The sequence below is a fragment of the Heterodontus francisci genome, chromosome 8, assembly GCF_036365525.1.
Source record: "Heterodontus francisci isolate sHetFra1 chromosome 8, sHetFra1.hap1, whole genome shotgun sequence".
Lineage (NCBI taxonomy): Eukaryota > Metazoa > Chordata > Chondrichthyes > Heterodontiformes > Heterodontidae > Heterodontus > Heterodontus francisci.
The window spans coordinates 123,307,986-123,320,873 of NC_090378.1; the positions used below are offsets into that span (position 1 = coordinate 123,307,986).

The 12,888-nt window shown below is 41.7% G+C and overlaps 1 protein-coding gene across 1 annotated transcript; it reads right to left on the bottom strand.

Moving 5' to 3' along the window:
- Positions 1-312: 312 nt before the first annotated feature.
- LOC137373261 (centrosome-associated protein 350-like) lies at positions 313-12,650 on the bottom strand. Its single transcript, XM_068038111.1, has 5 exons — positions 12,585-12,650; positions 12,112-12,320; positions 3,700-3,839; positions 1,343-1,422; positions 313-482 (listed from the first exon to the last, which is right to left on the bottom strand). The coding sequence occupies exons 2-5, from the start codon at positions 12,316-12,318 to the stop codon at positions 313-315; spliced, it is 597 nt and encodes a 198-aa protein (XP_067894212.1). The 5' UTR covers positions 12,319-12,320; positions 12,585-12,650.
- Between the last annotated feature and the right edge of the window lie 238 nt (positions 12,651-12,888).

The following is a 12,888-nucleotide window of genomic DNA, read 5'->3' on the forward strand; positions in this document are numbered from 1 at the left end:
AATTAAACACTTGAAACCTTAATTATAAATGAAACAAAAAATATCACTATCAGAGATATCCAAGAGCAGGTATGAATCTAGGCCTGCTCACAGAACAACTGAGCTTTAAAATAATATCCAACATCACCAGAGAGGCTGTTCATCAAAATAAAGTCAGATTTATCAGAAGGTTTAACTTGTCTTTTACATGTAACCTTGTCTAAGACCGAGGCTGAGAGATATCTATTAAATCAGTTTATCGATTCAGTATATAAAATAGTACAGCACTTGAATCTGACAATAGCATCTCCTATGAAGTAAACCTCAGTTGCATCAGATTCCTGGAAAGTTGCATCTTTGAGAAATTTTTTGTCGCAAAGTCGAGAGAAACAAATTGTTGGACCAATCTCGACTATCGAAGATTGTGGATTTGCTTCGGTCTGATGCTTGCAGTTCACTGAGGCAATTAGATTTCTGCCCTTCTGGACTTGATAATCTTTGGTCTGTAACAAACACAAGTAATTGGTGTTACTCAATCACTTTCTATAAAGAATGAAATTGTGTGTGTACAATACACTTCATGTCCTCAGGACCACCACCAAAGCACCTGACAATAAATCAAATATTTTTTGAAATGCAGTCACGGTTGTAACGTTGGAATCACGGCAGCACAGCAAGGTCCCACAACTAGCAATAAGATCAATGACGAGATAATCTGTTTTAGGTGTTCACTGAGGGATAAAAATTGGCCAGGACACTTGGGAAGAACTCGCTACACTTTTCTTTTACATCCACCTGAGAAGGCAGACGGGGCCTCGGTTTAACATCTTCAACAAAAGACAGCACCACCAACAGTGAAGCTCTCACTCAGTACTGCACTAAAGTGTCAGCCTGGATTATGGGATTCAGGTCTCTGAAGTGGGACGTGAAATTATTTTATCCATGTAAACTTGCAATGACACCACTTGAGGATGTAGTTTTGAAAGCTATTGCATTCTCAGTAAAGGAACAAAAAAGCCTTACTGAAACAATATTTGGAATTTTTTTTTTAAAAAGCCAGTCTGGTGATGGCACATACAAGTTCAGAACTGAATGCGAAAGATCTAGATACAAGGGAGAGTAGGTGAGCTGGAGATCAGTGCAGCAACCGATTGCAGAATTACCAAAAACATAAATATATCAGCTGCTGATTTACACTGGCTTTCAATATGAAGGCCGACTGCTTGCTGCTCAATACATCAAGTCAAAATATTAAAATGATAGTAAACATTTTCTAGAGCTTTTCAATCCTACACTAACTTAGCTGTTTAAAAGCACAACCCCTGGGGTCCAAATCTATTGGTGTGTGGTAACAGGTACATACCGTGTTTGGCAACGGAGCCCAACGATGCTTTGGATCTTTCGCCCTCAATAAGGGATTTCCAGCTCTTTGCAGATTCAGTCCTGAAAACAGAAAACAAATTCTAACTTAGAGCTCGGCAGCGTAAATCATATAGTCCGTGCAGTATAATCAACTTAGCTATTTTCAGTGATGGATAAATCCAGTCAACCCCTTCATAGACTGTAGTGCATAAACAGGCAGTCCCCATACTAAACAGCATTTCCCAATCTTTGCCTAACCTTCCGGAGTGTCTGTGATAGACACAACTGGTAAACCAACACTGGCCTCCTAGTCAGAACCCTGAAACTGTTGTGCCACTATTTCCCAGCAAGCTTTTCTGACTTGCTTTTCACCTTATAACCTGCCCTGCTGGTAACACAGCTGATGTCTCTGGGTAATAGTCACATTTTAAACTGCAAGAACACAGATTTCTGCACTGCTGCCTGGAGGAGTTATATCAGTAAAAAGGCAATCAGCTATCAAAAATGTCTTCCAGGGAATGTAAAACAATTCCCACTCTGGGCCATAATGAGTTGAATAAAATGACAAAAGCAAAATACTGCAGATGCTGGAAATCTGAACGAAAAACAGAAAATGCTAGAAACGCTCAGCAGGTCAGGCAGCAGCTGTGGAGAGAGAGAAATGGAGTTAATGTTTCAGGTCAATGACCTTGCATCAGATTCTGATAAAAGGTCACCAACTTGAAACAGCAACTTTATCATTGAATAAAAATGAACCTGAAACACCAGCAGTAAGAAAGGTACCATCCTGATCTAATATTACAATCACATTTCTGTGCTGCCAAATACAAAATGCTGGAGAAATCTACCATGTTTCAGTTATAAAGGAATTCCAACTTTTATTTTCCACACACATTTCGCTCCATGCACTTAGTCACTTTTGATGCGTATTAAATTAAGATGCCAAACAGTTGCATCGTTCCATCTTCTTAAACCAGTAGCATACAAAGCTTCGGTTAAATGACTGTCTGCTATCAACACCCGAAAGAGGAGAATATAATTGCAGCACTTAGCACAAACTAATTGAAGGAGGTATTGGGCCTGGTGCACACTGTGTGGAAGCATTGGGTCAACCTGAAGTTGAGTTTTTGTCTTGATTGACACTTACTCCTTCCCTCATCATTGGCTAGACCATGGTGAAAGGAGGAAGTGGTAACATGGTGGAATGGATTCTTTTGACACTGAAGGTTGCTACAGAGCAGTACTCATATATGTAACCGGGCCTCCAGGCTGGAACAACCAGCTCTTTAGACAATAGTGTGTGATGGAGATAGGGTAAACGGAAGCAGCAAATAAATTCAAATTTCAAGTATGAAAGGGTGTTAAATATGAATGGAGAAAAGAGTCATTGTCCATTTCAGTGCATGGAACATAACGACCTGGGGGCAGGAGATGCGAGTATACAAATGGCAGTTTACAATCCCAACAATACACGGATTTTGTGGAAATACTACACTCCCAGGACTGCCTCATGGCACATCCCAAAACTCACCCAATTGACCTGCCCAGGTAATGTATGAACATTAACATTTTGGAGCAATTGCATAGGTTTGCTTTAAAATAAAATTATTGAACAATGCTCTTCTTTTCTGTCATACAGAATGACCTGATCGGTTTTGCATCAGATATACAGGCTTGTTTTTGGAAAGGTTTTAAACTGTTGAGAGGAACATTAGTTATAACTATTAGGAAAGGTTGAACCGACTGGGGGTCTTTAATCTAAAAAAGAGAAGGCTGAGGTGTGTCCTGATGGAGGTCTTTAAAATATGAAGGGGTTCAAATAGGGTAAACATAGAGAAGATGCTTCCACTTGGAGGGGAGACCAGAACTAGGGGCCATTAATATAAGGCAGTCATGAATAAATCCACAGGGAGTTCAGAAGAAAATTCTTTACCCAGAGTGTGGAATGGAGAGTGGTGAGAATTATGGAACTGGCTACTACATGGAGTGCTTAAGGTGAATAATATAGGTATATTTAAGGGTAATCTAGATAAGTACCTGAAAGAAAAAGGAAGAGGAAGCACTATTAGGGTCAGATGGTGTAAGGTGGGAGGAGGCTCAGGTGGAGCATAAATACCTACATAGACCTGTTGAGTCGAATGGTTGGTTTGTGTGCTATAAAGTCTAGGTAAATGCACAGCTTCCCCAACATAAAACTGCAAGATAACTGGGGACCCTTCAACCACTAACTTATTTCGACAACAGGAATTCCACTCGGGTAGAAGACCCACCATTACTATCATATTTATCATATAAAAGTGCAATAGAAGAGACAATGCTTCAGAAGATTTTCCAATTAGCACCCAACACTGACAGTACCTCTGTAGAGAGAGTGGTTTAATCTTGGGTTTCTCAGTACCAGTGGAGTACAGGTTTTTGATCTGCGGTTTGGTTGAGCAGGCCACATCAAGGTCTTTACTTAGTTCAGCCTGGGTCTTCTTAATAAATTCATCATAGGACTGGTGAAGACAGAGACACAGAGAGACATGTGAGGTCAAACATTCTGATTTAAAGAACCACAAGTCAATCATAGTTTGCTAACTGCACCAGACAAACTGCAAAACCATTTCTGAATAAAAAAAGTGAATTTTAGCAGCAAGTAAAACTAATCACCCAAGTAAGTAACTAAAAAGATTAATGGGGGTGACAAAATACCTGGATGGTCATATGGTGTCAAAACCAATCTGTTAGTTAAGGGTCCCCCCTCCCTACCAAACACTTAACACACAAAATCCCAACACTACAACAACCTCTAATTATCCAGCATTTAATATAGCAAAATGCCCCGAACTGCTTTAACAAAGAAGAAGTGGGCATTGAGCAGGAGGGTGACAGCCTAAGGAGAGGCTACCCAAGGTGCCATTGAAAAACATAGATCTTCAGGAACCTCCTGAAAGTAGGAAGTGATGTGGCAATGCAGATGGATTTGGGAAATGGTTTTGAACGAGCTTTGGACATAATGTGGAAGACTCTGCCACTAACGGTGGAGCAGAGACAGACCAAAAGAGAAAACCTATTTTTGAATAACATCTTTCTTGCCCGCCGGACATCCCAAAACACTTTATAGCCCTCAATGATTTTCTAATTAAAAATTGTAAAAGCATCTACTTTGTAGATGCTGAGTTGATTTTGAGAATATGAAGTATGTGCAACTGGCTGAATTGCAGCTTCTGCAGTGACTGATGTTCTATCGCCAGCTGAAAACTGGCTAGACAGTGTGGGGTGTCAGGCCCTTCCACAATAGTCTCACCTCCAGTTGTTTAAGGAGGCTAGCCTCCTGGGCTTTCAATCTCTCCTTCTGACGTTTCTTCTGTTCTTTTTTCAGCTTATCTGCCTGTGTGGAGTTTGCAAGTTCTCCCTGTGTCTGCGTGGGTTTCCTCTGGGTGCTCCGGTTTCCTCCCACATGCCAAAGACTTGCAGGTTGAGAGGTTAATTGGCCATTATAAATTGCCCCTAGTATAGGTAGGTGGTAGGGAAATATAGGGACAGGTGGGGATGTGGTAGGAATATGGAATTAGTGTAGGATTAGTATAAATGGGTGGTTGATGGTCGGCACAGACTTGGTGGGCTGAAGGGCCTGTTTCAGTGCTGTATCTCTAAACTAAACTTATCCACAATTGACTTGCGTTTCCTAAGCTCATCCTTCAGAGCACGGATTCTGCTTTCAATATCACTCTGGTCTGATGTTGTTTCTGTAAAGAATCCACTCAGGTTAAGATGATAACAGTTTTACTTACAACCACACTCATGTAGCAATAGCACTCAAAATCAAATGCAGTAAGGGAAGGAATCCACTTTGAAACTCAATTATGTCCTAGGTCCATGTGTTTAAAAACAGAGATAGTTATGCTTAGTCAAATCTCCAGTTAACATGCATCCAGTCTCTGCACACTAACATTAACTGATAGAGATAAATGTAAATCCACATCTGTATAACTCCTAGATTCACTCATCATAACCTCTTCAGTAACTGTAATCAGACCCGCAGTCCCGCTGTACACACTGACCGAGCGGACCCGCAGTCCTGCTGTAAACTCTGACTGTGTTGTGCACTGATCTGGTCAGACCCACAGCAAGTCAAAAGGAACAGAAATTAGGAGCTAGTGGCTAAAAGCTTTGTGAAAGAAGCTGTTTTAAGGAGAATGCTTACGGAGAAGAACAATGGGGTTTTGAGGCAATTCCAGAATGTGGGGCCTAAATTTTGGGAAGTATGGCCATGAATGACGGGGAGAATGAAGGGACAGCAGGGGGTGGAAATGCACACGAGTTCAGCTCAAGAGTGCCTCGGAAGGTGGATGGAATCAGTGGCTATGTCAGTATTGGATGTCAGAGAAGCAGTGTTAGAAATCGGAAGCAGTGAAGGAGATGAAAGAGGTGGTGGTAAAAGCTGGTTGTTGCCACTGTACAAATGGAATCTTACTGTGCATTGGTTTATGTTCCCAAAGGACAGCATGTAGATGAGAAATAGGTAGGGAAAACCAAGATGTGGGAGCAGGAAGAGAAATCATTGCAGGTGATTCGCTGGCCACTACTGGAATGCTAGGAATGAAACCAGGTGAGGGCAGTCTCAGGCTGGATGACAGAGAAGCATTGGAGGAGGATGGTGTGGTCAACTGTGTCAAAGGCAGCAGACAGGTCGAGTAGGATGAGAAGTGATAATTAATGACAGTCACAATCATAAAGAATGCCATTTGTGACTTATTGACAAATGTTTCGATGCTGTGACAGGAATGGATACCTCACTGGAGAAGTTTAAACATGGAGCTGTGGGAAATTTGGGCAAGGATTTGGGAAGCAACAACACGTTCAAGAACTTTGGACAGGAAAGGGAAGTTGGAGATGGGCTGGTAGTTTGTAAGGACAGATGGATCAAGTGTGGGTTTTTTGAGGAAGGGGGTGATGCCAGCATATTTGAAATGCTGTTGTATGTGACTTGGAAAGACACAAAAGGATGTGAGATTGGGATGGGAACCAGAATGTGAATGGAAAGGGAGGTGATCAGAAATGGTCGTATCTTTGATTGACGTGATGGGAGGTTTTTTTAATTCTTTCATGGAATGTGGGTGTCTCTGGCATGGCCAGCATTTGTTGCCCATGCCTAATTGCCATTTCAGAGGGCAGTTAAGAGTTAACCACATTGCTGTGGGTCTGGAGACACACATAGGCCAAACTGGGTAAAGACTGCAGATTTCCTTCCCGAAAGGACATTAATGAACCAGATGGGTTTTTACGACAATCGATGATAGTTTCATGGCACCATTACTGAGACTAGCTTTCAATTCCAGATTTTTATTAATTGAATTTAAATTCCACCAGCTGCCATGGTCGGATTTGAACCTGTGTCCCCAGGACATTAGCCAGAGCCTCTGGATTACTAGTTCAGTGACAATACCACTACGTCACCACCTTAGAGAGGCTAAGTGAGACCACATAGTATTATACAGTATTTACAGCACACATAGGACTTCAGCCCAACAGCCATTGCTTCTACTCCACACAAGCTTCCTCGTGGTAAAGTTGAGGGATTGGCTTTGAATATGGGCAGCAGAGACTGTGTACAAATTGATTGTATTGTTTGCACTTTAAAATTAATTCACTGGCCATCAAATGTTTTCGGATGTCCTGAAGACGTGAAAGATTTTATAGAAATCTAAGTTATTTCTGAGTATACAGGCGCATATACATTTCTTGACCTCACTGTGGCCTTTGACAGAGGTAAAGAACTAGAAACTAGCCAGCTCCTGTAAAAGGTAGCATGCAGAGACCTGAGGGATTGGCATACAAAGAAGTTATAACATGGAAACAGGCCATTCGGACCACTAGTGAGTATCAGCATTTACCCTTCACACAAACAAACAGTCCTCATCACAGACTATCTGGTCATTATCACATTGCTGTTTGTGGGAGCTTGCTGTGCACAAATTGGCTTCCATGTTTCCTACATTATAACAGTGACCATGTTTCAAAAGTACTTCATTGGCTGGAAAGATCCTTGGGATATCCTGAGGTTGTGAAAAGTGTTATATAAATGCAAGTCTGTCTTTTCTTTTATTTACCCACTCTGTTCCCATATTTCATCCCAATTTTCTTTATCCACCTATCGAATCTAATCCAGACTTTCACTACCACAAAACTTAAAGTTTATGCAATCTGTCCTCATAATTTAACCCTTTAAACACTGGCATCATTCTAGTGAATCTAGTGAATTTGTCCCCACTCCAAAGCCAATCTCGAGGTATAGGCTATAAAAGCCAAGAGGTAATGATGAGACTATTTAAACCTGAGGACCTCAGTTAGAGTAATGTCTGTAGTATTGGGCTGCACATTACAGGAAGTGTAGTGAGGCTTTAGAGAGGATAGAATGCAGATTCATTCGGATACTATCTGGTATGGGGAAATACAAATACAAAGAAACACTTGAGAATTGGTGCTTTTGGGGGAAATTCAGAACAAGGAAGTACAATTTTAAAATTAGAGCTACACCATTGAGGCCTATTTGGAAATGCTTCTTCACACAAATGCTGCAGAAATCTGCAACTCTCTCTCCAAAAGACAATGAATGCTGGGGGATCAAATGAAAATTTCAAGACTGAGTGATAGATTTTTCTTGAGCAATGATACTAAAGGATACAGATCAAAGGTGGGTAAAATGGAGTTGATCTAATTGAATGGTGTAACAGGGTCAAGAGGCTGAATGGCTGACTCCTGTTCCTATGTTCCTAAAACATAGAATTCTATTAGCCTGCCTTTTATTTTAACAGCCCTATCAACCAAAGGTATTGTGTTTAATGTCCTGTGAACCTGTTCCTGCAGATCCTTGCTCTTCATAACACTGAACCTACTCCCACTCAGAGTATAATTATTGCTGTTATTTTTTGCAAACCAAACACCAAAGTGACATTCAATTCTACCTGCCACTTTTTAACCCATTCCATCATCATCTCAATCTCCCTTTGCAGCTTCCTTTGGTCTTCCAAAGAATTAGCTATTCCTACTACTTTGATACGATCTGCACATTACAACACCACTCCCTCTAGTCTGTACCCAAATCAATGACAGAGTGAACAGAAGTGGCCCCAGAACAAAACCCTGTGGGACACAGCTACCCACTTCCAATCACTCTGGAAAACTGCACTCAATTCCTACTCTCCATTCCCTTCCTTCTAACCAATTTTTTATCCAGTTTGTTATCCTCCCCCTAATTCCATACCCCTTAATCTCCAGTAATCTCATGTCATGCCTTGTTAAAGATTTTCTAAATCCATGTAAACCACATCCACCATATTTCCACATCTACTATCTCAGTCAGCTCTTCAAAAAATGGAGGTTTGTTGAGCACAATTATCCCTTTTGAAATCGGCTCTAACTGCTACTGTTTTAGCTTGAACAACAACTTGTATTTATATAGTACCTTTAAAGTAATAAAACGTCCCAAGGTGTTTTACAGAGGCAATGTAAAACAAGACATGTTACTGAGCCACATCGAGAGATATTAGGGCAGATGACAAAAAGTTTGGTCAAAGAGACAGGCTTTAAGGAGTGTCTTAAAGGAGGAATGTGAGGTAGAGAGGTTTAGGGAGGGTGTTCCAGAGCTTAAGGCCTTTGCAACCGAAGGTTCTGCCACCAATATTGGAGTGATTGAAAACGGGAATGCTCGAGAGGCCGGGATTAGAGGAGCGCAGATATCTCGCAAGGTTTACGGCTGGAAATTACAGAGATAGGCAACTGCCAGGCCTTGGAGGGATTTGGAAACAAGATGAGAATTTTTAAATTGAGGCGTTGTTTCACCAGGAGCCAATGTAGGTCAGGGAGCACAGGGGTTATGGGTGACGGGCATTTGTTGAAGTTAGTAGAGCAGTGGAGTTTTGGATGACCTCAAGTTTACAGAGAGTAGAATATGGGAGGCTGGTCAGGAGTGTTAATTGTATATTAATTGTGTTTAATTGTATGCAGGTGGTGGGCACTCACTTTAGTACCCATAAATCGATACACACTGTAACTGTAGTTAAATAAAAGCAAAATACTGCAGATGCTTGAAATCTGAACTAAAAACAAAGTGCTGGAAATACTCAGCAGGTCAGGCAGCATCAGTGGAGAGAGAAGCAGAGTTAACGTTTCAGGTCTGTGACTTATCATCAGAAACATTAATTCTGCTTCTCTCTCCACAGATGCTGCCTGACCTGCTAAGTATTTCCAGCACTTTCTGTTTTTATTTCTGCAACCGTAGTTGTCGGGTTAGGAGGTTTATGCTTGTAATTAAGGAAATTAATATCAGCAGAGAAAAAGTATTGGAGAAACTTAAGGGACTAAAATCTGACAAGTCCCTGGGACCTGACAGCCTATGGCTTAGGACTCTAAAAGAAATAGCTGCAGAGATAATGGATGCATTAGCTATGATTTTCCAAAATTCCTTTGATTCAGGAATGGTCCCATCAGATTGGAAGTTGGGAATTGTTACACCGCTTTTCAAGAAAGGAGGGAGAGAGAAAACAGTGAACTACAGACTAGTTAGCCTAACATCAGTCGTTGGGAAAATGCCGGAATCTATTATTAAGGATGTCTTAACAGTGCACTTAGAAAAGCACTTTACAATTAGAATAAGTCAACAGGGTTTTACTAAAGGGAAACCTGTTTGACAAATTAATTAGCTTTTTGAGAATGTAACTAGTAGGGTAGATAAAGGGGAACCAGTAGATGTAGTAAACCTGGATTTCCAAAAGGCATTTGATAAGGTGCCGCAGAGAAAGTTAATAGACAAGATAAGGGCTCATGGAGTTGGGATAATATATTAGCATGGACGGAGGATTGGTAACGGAGAGGAAGCAATGAGTGGGCAAAAACAGGGAATTTTCAAGTTGGCAGGCAGTATGTAGTGGAGTGTCACAAGGACCAGTGCTGGGTTTCAGCTATTTACAGTTTATATTAATGACTTAGATGAAGAGACAGAGAGTAACATATCTAAGTTTGTTGATACAAAGGTAGGTGGAAAGGTAAGCTGTGGGGAGGACACAGAGGCTGCAAAGAGATATAGACAGGTTAACTGAATGGGCAACAAGATGACAGATGGAGTATAATGTAGGGAGGTGTGAAGTTGTTCACTTTGGTCATAATAGAAAAGCAGAATATATTTTAAAAGGTCTGAAACTGGTAAATGTTGATGTTCAGAGGGACTTGGGTGTGCTTGTACAAGGAATGCAGAAAGTCAGCATGTAGGTACAGCAAGCAATTAGGAAGGCAAATGGCATGTTGGCCTTTATTGCAAGGGGATTGGAGTACAGGAATAAAGAAGTCTTGCTACAACTGTACAGGGCTTTGTTGAGACCGCATCTGGAGTACTGTGTGCAGTTTTGGTCTCCACATTTAACAAAGGATATACTTGCACTGGAGGCAGTGCAGAGAAGATTTACTAAATTGGTCCCTGGGATGAGGGGCTGTCCTATGATGAGGGGCTGAGTAAATTGGGCCTATATTCTCTGGAGTTGAGAAAAATGAGAGGTGGTCTCATTGAAACATACCAGATCCTGAAGGGGCTTGACAGCGTAGACACAGAGATTGTTTCCCCTGGTCAGGGAATCTATAACACGGGGGCATGGTCTCAGGATAAGGGGCTGATCATTTAGGACTGAGATGAGGAGAAATTACTTCACTCGAAGGGTTGTGAATCTTTGGAATTCTCTACTCCAGAGGGTTGTGGATGTTCCATGGTTAAATATATTTAAGGCCAGGATAGACAGTTTTTTGGTCTCTCAGGGAATCAAAGGATATAGCGAGCGGGTGGGAAAGTGGTGCTGAAGCCTAAGATCAGCCATGATCATATTGAATGGTGGAGCAGGCTCAATGGACCAGATGGTCTACTCCTGTGCTAATTTCCTGAGTTCTTGTGTATTGTGTAACTCTGTAAATAAAGCAAAACATGTGCAAAGACTGGCTCCAGTTCTATCCTTCGTCAACTGGCTTTCTGGAATAGAACAAGAAGTTCTATTAGAATATCCCATTATATAGTAAATTCTGGAGGAAACAAAGGCATGGATGAGGGCGTCAGCAGCAGAACAACTGAGGCAGGGGCGGAGACGGGCAATGTTACATAAGTGGAATTAAGTGTTCTAATCAGATTTGCAGCAATTTAATTGCTATTTGAAGACTCTAAGATTTCCCTACTAGCCTGTAGTTACCCAGATTAGCACTGTTTCCTTCATTAAAACGGGTTCTATACAGACCATTCTCCAGTCCGCTGGCACACACCCACACTTGAGTCTCTGCCATTTCCTCTTTCGTCCCCTTCAGGGTCAAAGGATGCATCCGATCAAAAGCTGGCAAGATACTATCTTTTACGTTCTCCTTCCCCATCTCTTGAAAGCACCCAGTCATAGAACTCCATGAACACTTGGAGCCCACTGAGGCCTCACCCACATAGCCATTCCCCAGATAGTAGGCCTCAAGTCAATGATACAAACACACACACACACACACCTCAGCAGGAATACCGAGATAGCCATCAGGAGCAGAAATCCAGGCAGAATTCCTCGCCCCCTCCCCCCCCTTCTGTAGCCCAGAGGTACTGAGGCTAATTGCAGTGCCCCTGTTGATGTTATGATCAGCTAACTTAGGACTTACTAGGATCGAAGCCAGGGAACTTCTATGCTTTATGGCCTTAATACTACATTGAGCAGTTTCTGGACCCATTAGACTATCAGGTAACTGTTTTTTGAAAACATATGAAATATCTCTTACTTGTTTATTGAGTGTTGCCACAGATTCAAAGTCCTGGGAATAGCAATCATCTGTGAAAACACTGTGGTCAGGACTGGTGGACATCCTAAGGACTACTGATGCTGATTCCACATTCTGTGCAGGCAGGCTTCCAACCTCCTCCGGAATAGAACTGTCACTGTGGGCATGGGAGCAAGATGGTGCAGGGCATTCTTCCTCACTGGCCATGTCTGGAGAGAAGAACACTAGTTAGAACACCAATCCCCGCAGTGGATTAGCAGTGACTGTTAGAAGTTAGAAATGCAATTCAGTACAACCGTTTTTCAGCTTCATCCTTCTTTAAAAGTATTCCGCATTTCAGAAGCATGTAGGTGTGGCATAAGGGGAATAAGTCAAGGAACTTATTAGTAGTAGAAACCACACATCCCCAAAAACCTCTTGGTTTCTTGCTTAGACTTAGGGTGAATGAACTCCACCAAGGCTTGTACTTTCACCTTTCTTGGCAACACTTGTCCTTGTCCTACTATATGCCCGAGGTAGGTCCCTCTCACTTTTGTGAATTCACTTCTCGCCAGATTTACCACTAAAATGAGCTTCCTGTAATTTTTTTAAACCGAGTTTCTAGCTGTTTTAAGTGTTCCTTCCAAGAATAGACTGTATACCAGCACATCATCAGAATTAACTATAGTTAGGAACACTGACTACCACTTGACTCATTAGTCTCTCAAAGGTTGCCAAAGCATTTTTTTTAGCCCGAATGATATCACTCAGCGCTGGTAAAGATCGTCTGGTGTGACA